The sequence below is a fragment of the Neopelma chrysocephalum genome, unplaced genomic scaffold (assembly GCF_003984885.1).
Source record: "Neopelma chrysocephalum unplaced genomic scaffold, ASM398488v2 Primary Assembly neopelma1_62, whole genome shotgun sequence".
Lineage (NCBI taxonomy): Eukaryota > Metazoa > Chordata > Aves > Passeriformes > Pipridae > Neopelma > Neopelma chrysocephalum.
In genome coordinates, this window is record NW_020897719.1 from 4998928 (window position 1) to 5018248 (window position 19321).

A 19321-nucleotide genomic window follows, 5' to 3' on the forward strand; every position below is an offset into this window, starting at 1 on the left:
AGATTATGTGACTAATACATCTGTTCTAGAACAAGCAGCAGTCACAAGTATTGAAGCCATGTTACCGAGAACACAGCTGCGCTGGGCAGGACACGTCTCAAGGATGAAGGACCATCGCCTCCCTAAGATCTTGCTTCATGATGAACTTGCCACTCGGCATGAGACGAGCCCCAAGGAGAGGATACAAGGACTTCTTGAAACAACATCTCAGCCTCGGCCATATTGATCATCATAACTGGTATACTCTGGCCTCCAATTGGGAGGTCTGGGGACACACCATCTATAACGCTGCTGATGCTTTTGAGAAAGCATGCAGGACCACCCTTGAGGAGAAAAGACAACGCAGAAAGAATCATGCTCTGCAGAATTTACCACCTAAGGAGTCTTTTCGCTGTGCCTTTTGCAACTGGACATGCCTGTCTCGTATTGGCCTTTTTAGCCACCAGTGCGCTTGTAGCAAACGTGGGTAGAGACCTTTCCCAAATCTTCGTTCGCGAAGCCTGGCCATGATGATGATTTATAAATACCTGTGTGGAATATCGTATGACCATACTGCTTTAAGATCTCCCTAATACCTTTGAGAAGCTGTGTTGTCTAACAGTAATAATATCATTTGCTGATTTAGAGGTACAGAAGTACAGGTGGAATAGTTGAGATCATCTAATCTATTCCCAAATCATTTTCAGACTCCTCTCTATCGTATCAATTACAGAATTTTCCAAAATATTTCACTTTGAAAAGCTTCAGATGCCAGGGATTTTGCTGACACAATACTAATATAATGTTTAGACTATTTCATTTGCTTATGCTTGTTTATGAGCTCCAAGCAATTTATATCTCTATTCGGCATTTACATTCTATAAATATTTTGCAGTGTCTTCCGAGCCAGAAAGATGACATCAGTTGCTTTTACATAGCCTTCTAATTTTCAGTAATTCCACCAATAAAAGAAGGAATTGTGGGCTTCACAATATGTTCTCTTCACTGAAAACATAGTGGTCATCACACAATTATCTCCTAAGCATAACTATACAAAGTTCAGGCTGGCAGCCAGTTAGCACACTACAAGGTATGGAGGTGATTTTGTTCAAGCCCTAATGCCAGGAGAAAACTCTGCAGAATGCTCTTTCGAGTAACTTCTGTTACATCTATGGGAAAAATTCCTTCTAACCTGTCCTGCGGCTCCTGGATTTGATATGGGCCATGATCAGGGTCCCAGCTCCACACAGGAGCTGTAAGTACTACTGGTAAGGTTTGGACTCTTGTGCTTGAAATCAATGAAGTAAGCTCATTGAGCTTCTATTCCTTTTGCTGTCTGCATCTGGCATCATTTAAGCATAAATGTTTTCGTCAGACTTTGCTAAAGTCTATGTTAGAACATCAGCAGCCACTTAAGTGCCTTCTTTATCTGGAAGGTGGCACTACTGCACATTTGCTTTTCCTCTGTCTTTTGGAGCTACTAGACTCTACCATGTCCCTGAACCTAGAGAGCTATACAAACACTTGTCATCTCTGATATGGTTAGTATAGTCCTAACAAATACATGGGAGTTTATCAGTCAGCTGTCGATAGGCAAGTCTCTGAGAAAAGATGGATACTGAAGTGTTATTTGGCAGATATTGCTTTTATTACACTATAGCCGCATACTAACACATTTATACAATTGCAAAAACCTTTGTGTTGCTGCAGCAACTGTTGAAGATTATTTCCTAAGGTACACTTTTAAGAGAAAAAAGATTAGTATCAGCCTTGTCAGACAGCTAAGTGTTGCTAGCCTGATACTATTTTATCTTTTCTTTGTGTGTGGCCAATTTGTGTGCAAAGTTCCCATTAGTGCTAATGGGAATCATGAACATAAATCTTCCATAAAGTATACAGAATAAAGAGCAGAATCAGAAGTGTGAGAGTGTGGCCCTGTTATCATATCCCTCTTTGGTATATATCTGTTGACTTTGTGAAGGAGATTTTGCTCTATGGAAAGAAAAATACAAGCAATTCTTTGGGTTTCTGGCAGAAATTAATAAACTGTATTTTTTTAGAACAGATTTGAGCAATGATGTTGCAATTAAGGATGTTGTATATATTTCTTCTGATTTAAGGTAAACTTTCTTCTAGCACTTTCTTCTGCTAAGTTTGTAAAGTCATTTAAACTTCATTTCTAAAGATCACAGCATGTGAAATAATTCTAGTAATAATTAAGAAAAATATTATAGTGGAATGTCAAAAAGGTTTCCACTAAATTATTCACTTGATAGCTCTAACATGCAAACCAGAATAAAGAATGGGACAGGGATAATTTATATTAGACCACAAACATGCTGGAAATTTAACTAGGTACAAATGAGCTATCATTCCTTCCCAATTCTGGGCTAAATTCTGATACTGATCTACTAGAATAACAGGCTTTAGTGTGGTCTGTTAAGAAGAAAAAAAGTACACATATGTCAAATACATATATTAAGCACTACTGGTAAGGTTTGGACTCTTGTGTCCAGAGACATTGCTGGGTAAAGATGTAAATGTTTTAGGCGACCAATATGAAGATCAGAATTCCTTTTTCTATATTCTTAAATCTTTTAATGGCTGTGTGAAGAATTTTGAATGCCTCTGACATTCTGAATTGCCCATTGACAGCAAGTACAACCAAGTGATGTGCATACCATATAAAGCAGACTGAAACTGGCTATTCAGAACAATGGCAAGTGTTTTGTGTGAGCAAAAATATACCCCCCCACTGAAGAAGTATGCTGCTATGCAAATCAGTGTCAAGGATCAGGTTCTCTCTATTGATGTTGGTAGTGCTGATCTGGACCCTCAGTGTAAAACTTATTTGGAACCTTTACTCACCATCTTGTGCTGAATAAATGACTGCAGTGAGACTGAATGGTCCATCCCCTTTGTTGTTAAAAGCTTTCACTTTTACTTGATACTGAGTTGAAGGTGGCATTGATTCATCCTTGTGGACATATCGGCCAATTTCAGGATTAGTAACTGTAACTCTTCTCCATTCTTTCTCACCAAATGGCTTGAAAGCCACTATATAACCAAAGTTATTGCCGTAGTGGTATTCTCTTGACAAAGGCTGAAAAGGCAAAAGATAAACCATTAATTTTTGTAGCCAGCTAAACAAAGAGGTCTAGAACAGAATATAAATAATGCAGAAAGTATTGATACAATTGTAAGAACACTGAACGAAACTTCCATTTTGCCCTGGTTTCCTTCTGTGGCTTGCCCCCACCCCCTTCAAAAATAGACCTGCAGTATTAGCATATTTGCTACTAAAACATTTTAAGACCTTGTTCCTCATCTGAACTCAGTGTAACACACATCATGTTACCTCCCACAGAAAGAAACCAAGAATCATTGTGTAATAAAACAGTTGTAGCTAGCAAAAAAGACTAAAGGGACAGTGGATATGTAACAATGACACACTCACTAAGCCAGTATTTGAGTCCATGTATATGTGTGGAGATAGATATTTTTGTGAAAGAGAAAGAGTGAAGAGAAAATTTATGTGGCTGGCTGAAATTATTTTAATTTATCCAAAGTTCATCACCTAGGCAACTGGCACAGCTGGTGAAGAAAGATGGACATATGCAAAGAATGACTCATCCTACCACTTTTCACTGATGATGGAGGGGATCCATTTGCTGAATTAGACTATCTACATAGCTTCTAACTGGTGAATCTTTCAGTGAAATGATTCCCACTTTCAGCATGAGCATTAAAGGTACCCATTCAAACTATTTCTTAAAACTGTGGCTGATTTCCTATACCTAGAAATATTGGAAAATATAAAATTATGGAAGACAATCTGCTATAATAAATTTTACTTCATTTACCAAAGCTCTACCTTCAGTGATGCAACCGGACATGCCTATCTCGTATTGGCCTTTTTAGCCACCAATGCACTCGCAAGAAACGTGGGTAGAGCCCTTCCCAAATCTTCGTTCACGAAGCCCAGCCATGATACCTTCAGTGATCCCTCCAGTCCATGGTGCCTTTACCATAAGTATTAGACACTGCACCCAAATGGCCAAAATCAAGTCATTCATCTGTTCATCTGGAGGCTGACCAGAAGCACCCTTGGAAAATAAACTTCCTGCATCACCTTTTTCCCTAATGGAAACCTCCTAGAGAATAAATAGTTTATTTTGAGGCAAAGGTCCTGGAGCAGTGACACAGAGAGTAACTATTCTCCTTAGGTGTTTGTCCGCTACTGCAGCACTTCAGCCTACGTGTGGAGATATTCTGAGGAACGACTTATGAAACTCTGGTGTAGCTCATCTTCTGAATCTATCACTATATCTGGCTGCTTAAAATAACCCAGAATTCTTTCTCATATGCCAAAGTAAGCAGCCTGGATGAGCCCCTAGTCTCAGAATGACTTTCAGCCAGAGCAAACTTTGGAAACCCAGGACTGGCACTTAAAACTTATATTCTGGAAGGTCTTAAATAAAGTATTAAAAGCAGCTTGTCCTCCAATGGCTGCATATAATAAGTAGGTATAAGTAGCTGAATAGTTTGTAGTATCTACTAAAAACTTTGAAAAACAAAATGGAAGAGGGAATGACAAATCGGGAAAAATGAGGAAGAATGGGCATGCCAGCTCTCCTCAGCTCTTCTTTCAAAACAAGATTTAGAACAGCTTTGATTGCATCTCTGACTGTCTCATTCAACCTGGGCTTATGAATCATAGCAAAAGCTGAAAGGGGGTTGGCAGCAACATGTGAACCTGCCATACATTTTGTTCTTCTCTTCTTAATTAAGGACTTTAGTGTAGCGTATGCAAATGTCAGCACATTTGTGAGAATCAATATACATCTTTATCTTAGCCTTACAGATAGTCATATTTTTGTCTGTCAGACAGGCTCCGTAAATCTAAAGCCTCTGTTCAAAAACACTTGCCAGACATAGTATGGAAGATTCTTGGAAAAAAACCACTTATAGCCATGCTTACTTTGTCTGACTAAATGAGCTACTTGGAACAGATGTGAAAAGCATTACATTATTTAAGAGAAAAAATGAGAATATAAATCTACTTGGGTGTACAGGAAATACTGTCTTGTGTTAGTTACTATTCTTCTGGTTATAATTTTCTTTTTTTAGTTTGGTCACAGCCAATTTTTCACTATATTGAAAATGCGATGATATTGGTCTTTACATGCAATGCAAGAAGTAGCTCTGTACTTTGATGAAGGTTTTGTAAGACAGCACTTGTGGAGAAATAATAAAATAACCCAGGTCTTTTGCAAGTCTCCATTGCATGTGTTCTTCTGCTCTTCAAAAATAAACAGAAACAGAATCAAGCCCATTAGGACACATCTACTTCTTAACCTATTGTTAGTGGAACTAAGAAATAACATTTTCAATATATTTTAACAGAACTGTGGACCTTCTTTTTTTGGAAACTTATAAAGCTTTTCTTCATTGCTAAAATACTTAGTAAGACTGAATAAATACTTTAAACTGAATTTAAAAAAAAACAACAAAACCAAACAAACAAAACCACAGCAAACAAACAAACAAAAACCAAACTACAAAAAAAAACCCCAAACCAAAATCCACCCAAGAAAACAGGAAAGCCCAAATCTGTTAGCTCAAACATATGGCTGCCTGTTTCTGTGTCATACTTGAGAACTTTTGCAAAGAGATATGACCAGCAAGATCATAGAGATATGATATAAAAAGAATCCACATGCATATAGATTAAAATTTGTACATTTATAAGGAGATTCCTATGCAACAATAACAAAGTTGCTGTTGGAATTATGACATCTTTACATTATTTTATATATGAAAAAGCCTTCTTCATAGAGGTAAATAATCTGCTTCATATGAAACAAACTATTCCCCAAAAGACACAAATGGTGTAATGTGCCTTATGTGCCTCATAGCCTTATGTCAGTGAAGAGAGAGGTTAACAGCAAAACAAACCTGGTAATTTTTTCAAGCATAACATTTAACCATCTTTCTTTGCTAGACGTAATGCTGCTGTAAGTCTGTTTTTGCTGAATACTGAGAGGCTCTGACATGAATCCGATAGACTTTTTTATAAATTTTATTTCTCCTCCCTAGCTTTCCCAAATCTACTGCAGAAGACTTCAATTCTCTCTTCCATGCTACTTTTGCCTACACAACAACTTTGCTTATAAATCCTTATACTTTCTTGTGCTGGGTTTTGCTTTACTCTTATTTTGATGTTACTTTTCCCTTCTCCTTTGCTGATTTTTTTTTCTCCCACAGTATAGGTTAATTGTAAAAAAAATTGCTTCAATACCAGAATAAAAACAGTATTTATGTATATAGGTACATATAATAGACTTTTTTTTTTTTAAAAATCATGAACTGAATACATACGCTATATGAGAGAGATGGAATTTTCAAAATACTTTGGTTACTGAAAAGCTTTTTTGTTAACACTGTAATTGTTCAAAAATTTTATTCCACTATTTTGGAGGTTAACGTTACCTTTTTCCCCTATCCGTTCTTTCTTTTGCTTAATACATAATCATTAAAGAAAAACTAATGGCTTGGAGGAAAAGAACATTGTCAGAATCCGGGTATCAACGAATGGCTAAATTGTGCTATGAGGCAACATTGCTTTGTTTTACCAGTCATGTTAGCATAAAATGAAACTTATAAAATGTCAATATACAAGAATTTCCTTAAAACTCCAGGCTAGTTCACAGAATGGTTATATATTTTCTTGTTTTAAAATAAAGCCTGTTAATTTGTGCACAGCCCATTAAAGTCATAATTAAGATGTTATACTTTCATTGTAGTAAGCAATTCTGCATGCTATTCACATTGTAACTTAAAAAAAGCCTTGAAGAAAAATACAATATGCAGAATTTTCAAATGCAGTCACATCAATGCATTATCATAGTCAGTATCTGTTTCAATCTCTTTGTTTTAGAATGTTTTAGATCATATTTTAAAAATGTCAATACATAAACAGCTAATGTATTGTCTTCCTCATTCCTTTTTATGTATTTTTTATGAGAAAAGTCTGAAAACCTATATATTGTGTACAAATCCTGCTCTCACAAGACCCAGTGACAAACCATCCATGGGTATCAGGAGAAGCGAGATTGGATACAAGGAAGTTTATGTTTTGTGCTGTTCCACAAGTGCAATACATACCATCCATGTTATTGTCAGCTCTCGATTGCTTCCACCCCCTCCTCCGACATCAGAAGGAGCCACATTAGGAGCTAGTGAAATAGAAGAGACAAGAAAAATTAATCCAAAGTATGCAGTCAGTAAAAGGATCATTATTTACTTTTCTTTTTACGAGCAAGGCCAATGAGCACACGTGGCACACACAATTAAAATAATGATAGTCTGTAATTGCTGTGGTCTTGCCAAGACTAATGTATAGCTACTGCTTCAGGAAACATGCCAGTTCTAACCATAGCTAGCAATCATTCTTCTTTTTCACCGTATTGTCTACAAATATTTAACTGAATATTCAGGAATGGAAAGTTTCTCATAGGTCTTAAGAGAAGCACTGTGCATTGTTCTTGTGCTTCCTCAATATTGGTATGCCAAGGGCTCAGGCACACAGGACTTGCACTTGTAATTACCTTAACACACTGTGATCAGTTCCATCTACTTCAATTGATTTACTTGCCATGTGTAAGGTTAAACCCATGGATCCATCTTTGAAACACTGGCATCCTAATCCTGTTCTAGACTAGTGGCACATGTCTTCTTGATTGGCATGTTCAGAATGGGTAGATGTACATAAGCAAAGCTGGCACAACACTTAGTAATTTACTAATTGCATTTTACACTGATATTCTGGCTAATGAAATAAGATATGTTGATCTATTATTAGTGCACAGCTGAGCAATAAAGTAGGATACTCTCAAGGACTCCACTACAAATCATTCCTATCTTCTTATTTCTTAAGACTCTTTGCACTGACTGAGATGATTCTATTGCTATACTCTATGGTGTTCATGTATTTATTTGCTGCCACTCAATGCTGAGAATAAAGAAAATATCACTGCAACTTAGGAAATGATACCCCACCTACAGTGCCTTAAATATGCCTCAGGTGTGCATGCATTAGCTACATGCTTTTTCTACATTAACATGTTCTTTGTGTTAAAAATTCTTATAGGATTCGGCATTTTCTCCACTAGCCAGTGAATGTCATAAGGTCATAATGGGATTGTTCCTAAGTGCTCTTGTATTATGTAAGTAAGATGTTTGCTGAGGCCTTCTCTGAGGAGAAACACAAAGCAGAGCAGAATGAATGTTTTCAGAATGGATAAAAATATATAACAATAACTTTCAAACTGAAATCAGCATTCAGTCCATGGTTTCTGCTATTTATTTCTGGCCTTCCAGAAAACAAATTAATGGAGAATGAGACTAAGCACTCATATGACAATTTGAGAGGAAGCTTGAATTTATTACTTGAATTTATTACTTGACCTTGAAGTCACCCTATCTATTTTAAGTAAATAGTTTTAGTGTTAAGTTAAAAGCAGAGGGTTGCTAGAATGTTTAAGTAGTTGAAGAAGATACATAGGCTGCCAAAGAAGAGAAAAAAACCTGTTTAATGTCTTACAAATCACTCTTTTCAAGAGAATCTTCCTCATTCTCTCAGCCATTAAATCCGGGTTTCTCTCACCATTAAGACCAGGTTACTAATTCAGACACCTATACTTAGACAACTATTCTAATGCATCCAGAAGCTAAAATACATTGAAACAGACCTTGATCCATTGAATTTCAAGAAATTACTGTGAAATATTATTGATGAAGCAAGCAGATACCATTAAAAACAGAAATCATAGCACGCATTCTTAGCATTCTAATAAAAATTACTGAAATTACAGTTATCTACAAGATGAGACTTCAAAATTGAAAGATGCTGACAACTTTTGAGTTTAAAAGACATTATTTGTCATCCATACAGTAAAACAATGACACAGCGCTGTTTGATGCTGTTTAACACAGAAAAAATGTTAAAAATAACTACAATGCGTAGACATGGGTTGTTTGTTATTTACCTTTTTCAGATTTACATGAAAATGCACATGCAGTTGTGCATACTCCTTCTGTAGTAACCTTGACATTGACAGTGCAACCCTAATGCTACTGTTGCTCATTACAAATTCCAGCTCCTGGCAGAAAACACACTTGAGTGCAGTTATTCTGCAAACTGTAACTGATTTATACCCTATTTTGGCATGGTAAGAAGTGCTGACTGATGCCTAGTAAGATTACATTAACATTTTGCTTTGTTTCCCAAAAGATGTCTCACACTCTGCCAGAGGTGACAGTGGTGCTGCGCCTGGGGAATCAGACAACAGACTAAACAGCCTACCTCTTGCAAAAGCTTTGCATCCTACTACAAAACTGAAGGATATGCCATTTTGGAGGAGACTATAACAAATGCCATGAATGTGGCACACTCCAAATTGCAGGACACTATCCCTATTCCACCCATAAGCATTATTTCTCTCTGTGTCTTTTCTGACATTTTAAAAATGTCTGTTTTGCACCAGGCATTCCAAGAAGCATGTGTAGACTTCTCAATTAGATTCCTGGGCCTTCAAAGACAGCTGTTGAGTCATAAAACATATGATGCCAATATTCAATTTTCTAGGCAGTAATTTCCTTTTATTTTTGTATTAAAGTTCTGTAGCTTTTCCTTCCTTATCCAGAATAATTTAACCTATCTGTATATCCTTTCTCCCTAAGGAACAAAAATTTAATGGACCAAATGTATCTTTAAAAAATGTTTTGAAATTTATAACTGAAATACATTTTACCTTGAAAATACTATCTAATCAAAGCAATGACCTAGCAGGTGTAATTGCAAAAGTTAACTTTTACACTTTGGTTTTTCATTTTTAGTTTCAAATCCCAAGGTCTGGGACAACAATTATAAATATATCTAGATTGCACACGGGTGCTAGTATGTGGTATACGGGATTTTTTGGATATGCTCTTTTTGCAGTGATACGTTACCTCCTAGAACACTGCTGTTATCTCCTTTGTACAGTCAAACCAGAATGTATTATCTTGAATAATAACACCTAATTCCTCATTTTGGATAATTCATTTTAAAAAGGATGTGCCTGAGCCTAGAGTGTATCCTTAAATACGCTCTGAGTTATTAACACTGAGCAATTAGACTGATAAGGGTGTCTGTTGTGTTGGATACTGTCACATCTTTGACACGGAGTAAGAAGACACAAGACCAAACCTTCAATCACAGAAAATTGGCATTATCCAGTATAACACACATCCTGTCATGTACTCTCTAGTTAGAATACAAACCAAATGCGAAATGGAGATTTTCCTTGTTAAACACATGCGTGTTTTTTCTGAAGTCTTGTACCTAGGTCCCAAACATGTGCATGCATTCATACACATACAATCTGACTGACAGATACAGTGAGGGATCTCTGAAAGACACAGTATGATTCTGTTTCAGTAATGGAGACATATTTGCCATATCATGATGTTTCTGTGCTGTCTGCTTTGATGCTGTGGACAGTTCGATATTTGCTTAATAAAATCTATAGTAATGGGCAGCTCTGGACTTGAATCCTATGAAGTGATTTTTTCAAATAAAAACCAAAATTAAAAAAATAATTAATAAAAATGTGAAAATTAGGAAACACATTAAAAGAACTTGATATTTTCTGTTTACATACGAGCGCCTTCAGTTCTAATCCTCTGTGATGGCATACTGGGTTCTCCTGTTCCCAAAGTGTTTGTTGCAATTATCCGGAACTCATATTCCATCCATGGAATTAAATCGATCACTGTAGCAGATTCCATATTTCCTTCAATATCTGATGGATCTAAAAAAAGGATTAAATGCTTTAGAAAACAGCATTTTTACAATAAGATCATCAACAATTTGTCTGATTTTGTCAAAACTTTTACTATTCTGCAACTACACATAGCCAACTGGAGGAAACAATGTTGTACATCAGGAATACCATATTTTACAAGTAGTACTCATGGCAGGGATTGGGAATTTGGAAACTATGACACATCTTGAATAAACCTTATAGACTTGTAAGTTTCAACTGGGTGTGAACTAGTACATGCAGTACAAGATTTCCTTCATAATTACATACTGTAGTTGTAGAATTTCATTTTACCTACAGACAAATGCAATGAAAAATCTGGAATGCAGAAACGGGAAAATAAAAATTCATGATATAGAGAGACAAGGGCTAGATGTAGTGTTTGATCAATTGATAGAGAGTGGTTTATAAAATGTGGTCCTACTTTGGTGCACTTTATTAGTGAGCATGTTACAACTTGCTGTCTAGTTCTAACCCAACAAGGATAAGTGTTCGTCATTCCTGTGAAAATACTTATTATTCTCATAAAGATGACCTTCTTTACCATAAATAAAATGAGTAACTCATGACTGTCTGCAATTCACAAACAACAGGGTTGTTTCTATAGCTGCCCGGAGTTTTAGAAATACAGAGTATTTTCATTTATCGCATGGGCCAAGAGTTGTTTGTCAAATTGGAGTCCTGGGTTCAGAGGGAGATGAGAAATGAGATATTCTGCACTGGAAAGGCAGCTGATTTGGAATTAAAATATGAATTCAATGCCTGCAAAAAACCTGGGCATAACAGTGTAAGCACTAGATGATGACACAACTTTCCTCTTCCTAATGATCATTACATTTTTATTCCAAAGTGAGGCCCTGAAGGAGAAAGAAAAACACTTTCTATTTTTCTTTCTACCTGCCCACCACTCTCCCTCATCCTTACTCAAATTATATTCCTGTCTAGGCAGTAGAGCCACTGCAAACCTCCAATACCATCTGAGGTATGATATAAATTCACATTCCTTTTCCTGGGCTACTACTTTCAATCTCTTAATTTAATTTTACTGTCACACAAATTCCCAGACAAATTAAAAATCCACAGCACGGTGAGAATCTGATCCCCTTAACTGGAAAGAGCAACATCAATGTAAACAACTCATTACTTAACCCGTTCATACATATTTCCATACTGTGAAGTAAAATACACTTCTTTCATAAAACACACTCAGTATTATGAAACTCAATATGAATGATTTAGAACAATGGCAGTAGTAATAACAACACAACATTTTCAACACCTAAGTATATTTTCTCATTCCACACATTGAAAATTAGAAGCATTAACTGATAGCCTAAACGCTAATGAGAGATCAGTTTGGACTGTTCATCATGCTTCTTTCAGATGAAAGTGAGCTCTGAGCCAAAATGGGAGCATCCCAGCAATTAAGTAAAAGCTTGCTGTGGTGCCAGTGATGGTTACCATGGTGATTTTACCTATTTTTTGAGGGAGTCATCTATTTATCAAAATTCCTCAGTGTTGTTCAAACGAAAAAGCAACAATTTTGAAAACACTAGAATGGTTAATTTCAACTTTTCAGAAATTAATAATTTATATCTTTTCTCTTAGCTTCTTTAAAAAGGAATTCAACAATCTCCCACTCAAGATGTGAATCCCACTCAACATGCTACACGATAAGACTCAAATGCATGTCTGAATGACTAGCTCAATAATTCTGTGAAGCAGAGAACTTCAGAGATGCAGAGAAGCTCATCCCATCATGTCTATAACACTGCAAATAGGGAATCTTCCTGAGATGTGAGAGGACAGTTTCAAGTGTCTGCTCTGAACCAAAGTGAAGATCTGAAACCAACACTTTTATTTCCTACACATACATTTCTAGTTCCAGTAACATGCAGTACAAAAGGAAGCTGTATCTTCCTACAATCTTGTTTCTCATAGTTAATTTTTTTTAAATTAAGAATTAAAAAAAGTAATAGGAAATAAAATGTAATTTATCCTAAAGAAAGTAGAGGCTGGTCTAAAAGGATCCTCCCTCCTGCATGTATTTTACTGAAGCAAATAATCAGCTATTTGAACAGCTCTAATTTCTACATTAATTATTTTTTTAAAGTTCTAAGAAATCTATTCTACAGAAGCTATAAAGATATAAGAGATAGGAAGGGACTGGGGAACCTTCTAGTGTTATTTTCCAAGCTACTTTCATATAAGTCATATATTATTGCTGATGCAGGTAATTATATCCAGTAGAGCTACATATAGTACATAGTCTGAAAGAAAAATATTATTTAAGGCAGTAGGCCTAGTATTTTTAACTTTTTACTCTAAAAATTGTAACAGATTTTCAGGTCAATATGTCATTCTATTTCTTACACATCCATCCGTAGTTTCAAGTGACAACTTAAAAGAAAGACAGTCACTGAAACTATTAATTCTCTCAGTACTTAGAGATGTTGAGTAAGTGATGTCCTAATTCCAAAAAAAAGCACTTTAGTTATAATTTATTAAGGTAGGATAGTGAATCATATTGATGTGGAAATTCCGTATGAATTGTGGCAATGCTATCCTTCATAAAGCATTCAAAGTTGTTAGTAGTTCAACAATATTCTAAAATTTATGCATTTATGTTAAATCTTGCAAAAAAAAAATATGCTAGCATATCCTATGCTCAGATAGGTGCCTCCTTTACTGCAATTTTGTGGCACAATGATGACATCCAGTGGTTAGAAGGATAATCTTAGCTATGTTTTCTCTAGGAGTGCCAGTTTTAATATAACTGGAACTTAGCCTGCTCCCAGGAAAACATAGACAATTTTAATTAACTTTCTCCATAACAAATACAGAAGTGAAGACATCTGCCTGTCATCCAAATTAACCTGTAAATAAATTTTACAATTCTAGTAGGTGATGTTGAATGTTTCAAGCAACAAGGAAAGAGGCAAAAAACAGGTAACAACTCCAGTCTATTCTTTTCTCTATTTCTTGATATTCAGTTCAGGCCCTCCAAGTGCTGGGAACAAACCTGTTGACAACGCACTGACAGGACAGTACCCATTCCTAAACCCTCCAGTAGACATTAATAGCATTCCTGGTTTCCTTTCATTGTGACTATTTTCTGATTAGTCAAGCTTTCTAACAATAAACTTAAAAACCTATTGACTTTATTACTCCTGGCATCACTCTTACCTGTTTTGGCATCTTTCCACTCTTCAGATAGAAAAGTTTTTGACTGGATAGTGTATTTAGAAATAGGGCTATGATTGTCTGTTCCACGACTCCATGTAAGTGCTACAGCAGTGTCTCTAATTTCTTCTACTCTTATACCTCCAGGAGGGCCTGGAGGACCTGAAAAAAATCCAAACAGTAGTTCAATTCACAAATTGAATATTCTGAAAATGAAAGTTCTTTTAATACTCTACAGAGTGATTCGGAGGACAGATGCTCTTGCATTTAGTAACTACCAAATGAAACTTCCACGACTCTTGCCTAAGTAATATTGAGATATTAAGTGAAAAGACAGTACTTCGAAAATGTTGCTGTGCTTTTTCAAAAACAAGTGAACTCAGAGTCAGAAAAAGTATACAAAATCTTCCTTCTTAAATTCCACCCGATGATGACCCTCTTGGTGGCCCACCTTTAACCTACACTTCTGCTTGTGCCGTATTGCCCTAACTGCAAGTTATATGGAAAATTTTGTAACTGATATTGTAGAAAATTTGAAAGAAATTTCAAATAGACCTCTTTACATTTTTCTTGGCCTTCATATTATCTCAGTGTGGTAGACCCGTCATCAGACTGATACATCCTACAGACTAATATAACTTAAGTGAAATCTCTACAGTTCAACAAAGCCCTTCTCACAAGAATTTCAAATCCCAAAATGTGGGATCCACTATACCCATTGAACTAAAAACTGTCTTGTAAATTACATGGGTAAAATTGAACAACCTCTGTGCACCAGAATTACCTCACAAAGACTACCAAAAAGGAACAGAAGCACTAAGCTCAAAGAGAAAAAACCACTTTTGACAAAACAGTCATTCCATGCCTGCCCTTTCAGTCTTGATCATCAAGAAGAACGTATAAAATTATTTCTAAAGAGTATTTCTTTTATCTTTAAAAGACAGATATTTTAAAAGATTCATTTCAAAATGCATAGGTCTAGTCAATATAAAAAGTCATGAACAGATCCAGATGTTGGCTTAATGATGTACTGCTATGTTCCCAACACCCAGCTAAATCATTACAGGTAGAAGTTGCCTGTACTAAACTAGTTCAGAGTCTCATATCTATGCTTTTCAAGTATTAAATACTATTTGTAGTCTTCTATGTAAGTAGCTATGCTAAAATAACAGCAATTATTCTCAATCCACGGTGGGCTTAAGTTTGTTAGTTGTACTTCAGATCTGAAGAGATAGGCCTCTGTCCCAAAACTTGCCTTTTTTTTCCAGGTGTAACATTAAACCTAATAAACAGTATTACATTTCTTCAACAAATCTCCTCTGGTTTATTTCTGAACAATAATAACAGAAAGAAACTCTGCTGAAGTGAATGCTTGAATTTTTCTAAATGCACTTTTTAATTTTTAAAAATGTTCTTCTAATTACTACTATTCCCACATCTCTGCTTTGCAAGGGTAACTTTTTTATTGTTGTTTGTGCTTTAGTCCCCAGAAGAGGCCAAAATGTGCAGATTAACAGGCACAGGTGAATTTTTCAGAGACTAAAAAAGTTAAGAAGAGCGTGTGCAGGTACATACATATGAGTAAAGGGATCTTTGTCTTTAAAAGATACCACCACGTTGTAAGCTGTGCTAAAACCCCCAAGCTTATATTAATTAGGTAATCCAAATCTTAGCACCTACTTAAAAACTTGGCTTATATATATTTTCAGATCATTCCATTCACATTGACTGTTCTGGTTTTGTTATTATGCTTCTGTTTTATATGATACACAGTTATCTAATATATATTAACTGCTGTGTAAAAACAGAAACAACTGTTGAGAAGTATTTTCTCCTTCCACATTCAGACATAATAATATGCCAACATGATTCAGATAATTATCCAACAATCTGACTGAACAAGTCCCAGAGAATATTAAAAAAACCCAGCAATAACATGATACATTTCTCTGCAGTATTTACACAGAAACCACAGAAAAACAAAACAAAGACAACTCAACAAAAAGAATGGAATGAGATTTCTACATTAGATCTAAACACAGTGTGTGCCAAGTGTATCTTCAGCTCTTGAGCTTTTTATTTTCTCTATACATCTGAGCAAAAGGACTCAAATAAAACTAACTGAATCAAAGACATATACTACCAGTTTCAACTAATGTATCCTTCTAACAAGCAAGCAATTTCATTCCTCAGACCACCCTTTCAAGGTAAGGACTAAATATGTCATTGCATGTGGAAACAGCCTCTTACATCCTTCACAGAGGATGCACAAAGCAGAAGTTGTTAAGAGCTGATTTTTAAGATGAGGGTTGTTGGTCAACTCTCCATCCTGGTAACACACATATTTGCTACCCTAGCTCTAAGCACACAGGTAGGTAAGGCCTGATGAGAGACCCAATTCAGAAGCCCTCAGGCTGAAAGATATGAAAAGGTCATCAGTCCCAGCAAGTTTCCTTCTTTCTTCAGGAGATATCTCTTAGAGCTTCTCACCTCACCATCAATTTCTGAAAATGGAATGTGTCATGATGCCTTAAGGTCTATCTAGGTTTTTGATTTTCCTAATTTTTATAAGTAGTTATATAGCAGAAGTAGATTTAGAAGCAGCAGCCCTTATTCCCTTACCCTTAGCACAGAAGCAACATAGATTTTCAACTCTATTACCCCATTCCATGCTCCCCATATCAATTCTACCCCCTGAATTCCAGTAGAAATGTTTAGTCGCCCTTTAAGATAAGTCTGTTCTGTTTGGAGAATGCTTGTACCTTGGCCTAAACCACAAAAGGACAGTCAAGAACTGGGTGAATATATACCCCCTGTACCCCAAAGAAGACGAAGATTGATGAAAAAAGGGTCTCAAAAAGCCCCCAATTCTCCAGGAGCAGGATGGGAGTGGATCACGGCAAAAGCCACAGGGTGGACGAAACCAGGGACTGGACGGAGAATATTATAAATTGTAACATCTGAGACATGGAGGTGTGTGCGTCTAGTAATGTTATGCCTCAGAGGCACAAATTAAAACCCTTTCCTTATCTCACCTCCAAAACTAATTTGCCCCGGAGTTTTTTTTTCTCCCTGTATTTTCTTCTAGGCATCAATCAGGAAACACCAAGGGCGAGCTGCTCCCTCAGGAAAGCTGAGACAGGACCCACAACTAACCTCAGGGTTGACAGTTCTTTCAGTAATGGGGCACAGTCCCACAGGGCAGAGCAGCAGTCCTAGAAACTAAGGGCACTGAGCCAGGTGCATCCAGGTGACAGACTGCTGCATGTAGCAGTAAACCTGCATTATATGGGAAAACTGGGGTTTAAGCATGTTTTAAAATGGCTTTTTTGTGGTCTCTGCTAACTCATGTTTCTTCTTCCCAAAATCCCCCACGGCCAGTTCTTATCTCTGTCTCAGGAATGTCCTGAGAAGATATCAAGAAGTCTTCTCATTGGTCTCTTGTTAACCCCTTCCTTATTTGGCTGTTCCCTGCCTGATTGGTGTTTTGTAAGACCCCTTACCTTACATGGTCCCTTTTGACCCTCCCAAGAGCTTTATAAACCCCTAACCACAATAAACTCTCTCTCACCTCCTCTCCACGAGCTGTGTGCTGTCTCTCCGGCTGCCATGGGAACACGTGGGTGGGGGGGGGTGAGCACCTAACCCCTCCATGCGTCCAGGACCCTGAAGAAACCCCTGGAGCTGGAGTAACCCCTTCCCTATCCACCTCAAGCCTTCGGAAATGGAACCCCACAATGGGAGGAATGCACCCAGAGCTGCACATATCCAAGCAGTCCATCCAGGAGACAGCTACTCACAGCACAGGCCTAAAGCACATCCAGGAGGCAGGGCCAGAGACAGAGATGGAAGCAGGCATATCTGTAACACAGCCCCAGTCAGGGTAAGGTCCAGGGCTGAGCTGGGCAGGGCTCCTGGGTCCCTGGGCAGCTGCATGAGTGGATGTGCTGGGTGAGGCTGGGCAGGGCCAGTAAGGTCTGCTGTGCACTAAGGGGCCTCACAGTCTTTAGTGTGCTAGTATCACTAGCAATTCTGAACACATCAGCAATTTAAATAAGATCACATAGAACAATCCATATGAGCTGTTAAATTGTTTTGTGGACTGACAAAATATCATCATGTGCCTGCAGTGACAGTGGATATCCTTTACCACTTCACTGATGAGACGCTCTGGAACCTACCTCTTTGTTTTCATACTTTGCTGTTGCCTCTTTCTACCAATGCAGTGAAACTATAATGTAACCTTTGTCATATTTCATATTTATCCTTGCCCCTGTAAGATGCTGAGTCTTCCACTGACAAAACTGGTACTAAGAATTACTCAGCAGTAAGCAGAACTGTGTTCATTGTATTAGTATCTAAATGTTGAGCATAAAACAAATGTTCACGTCTTCCACAACATAACCTCTGAGCAATGATTCCAATTACTGGCTTGGAAAGGGAATCAGAAGCTACATAAAGCACCGTGTCTCTCCTTTTATTTTTAAAAGGAATTTCTTACATAATACTAAGGAACATTAACAGAGACTTCTCTTTCAGTTTGCAGATATATTCTGCAGTTTCACCATTTATCATATTTGCTTTGACATTTTATCCAAAACTGGTGACCAGTCACAGGTTGTTGACACTCAGTAAAAATTTAATACAGAAATATTCAAGTCCACAACATCCTCAGATGACAGAAATTCAGAACCAAGACACTAGCTATACTTCAGCTGCTATACAGCTGTAGAGCATAATTGGAAGGTGGGGCAAAACACAAAAGCAATGCAGCTGAAAGTAAAAGTTATGTCTGCTTTGAATTGTCAGCACTACAGAGCATTAGCACTTCCAAATGTGTTATGCCTAGAGGAACAAAACAGAGCAAAATGCCCAAAGAATGTGAATTTAACTCAGGCTATTAAAATTTCACATTGTAACAGTTCTTGTAGGATACATATTATATGAGGAAGAAGAGCATTTTGAGACTGCAGTTAACACTTAACAGACATGAATCAGTTAAAAACTGAGTGATAAACTTAAATGTCCTGGTTTCATTTGAAAACCAGGAATCCTTTTAATCTAGGCCTAGTATTATATGCAATAATTTAATCCATAAAGCTTTATAAGAACAGAGAAGAGGCTTAAAAATGTTATATATTGAATACATTGAAATGATCCTTGAAATCTATTTTTAATATTAAACATCAAATTAAACTATCTAAAAATTGCTTTAACATATGGAAAATACCTATAATAAAAAAATCTTTATTGCTTTTCAGGAAAACAGATGCTCAGTTAGACTTCTAAAT

At 36.7% G+C, this 19321-nt stretch overlaps 1 protein-coding gene across 1 annotated transcript in view; it reads right to left on the reverse strand.

The window, feature by feature from the left end:
- CNTN1 (contactin 1) overlaps positions 1-19321 on the reverse strand; it is a 259467-nt gene that overhangs the window by 30512 nt on the left and 209634 nt on the right. The window contains exons 16-19 of the mRNA XM_027682199.1: positions 14034-14192; positions 10686-10835; positions 7147-7217; positions 2848-3082 (exon numbers count right to left, since the gene is read on the reverse strand). Of these exons, the coding sequence (XP_027538000.1) occupies positions 2848-3082; positions 7147-7217; positions 10686-10835; positions 14034-14192 (615 nt within the window). The remainder of the gene's footprint in view (positions 1-2847; positions 3083-7146; positions 7218-10685; positions 10836-14033; positions 14193-19321) is intronic.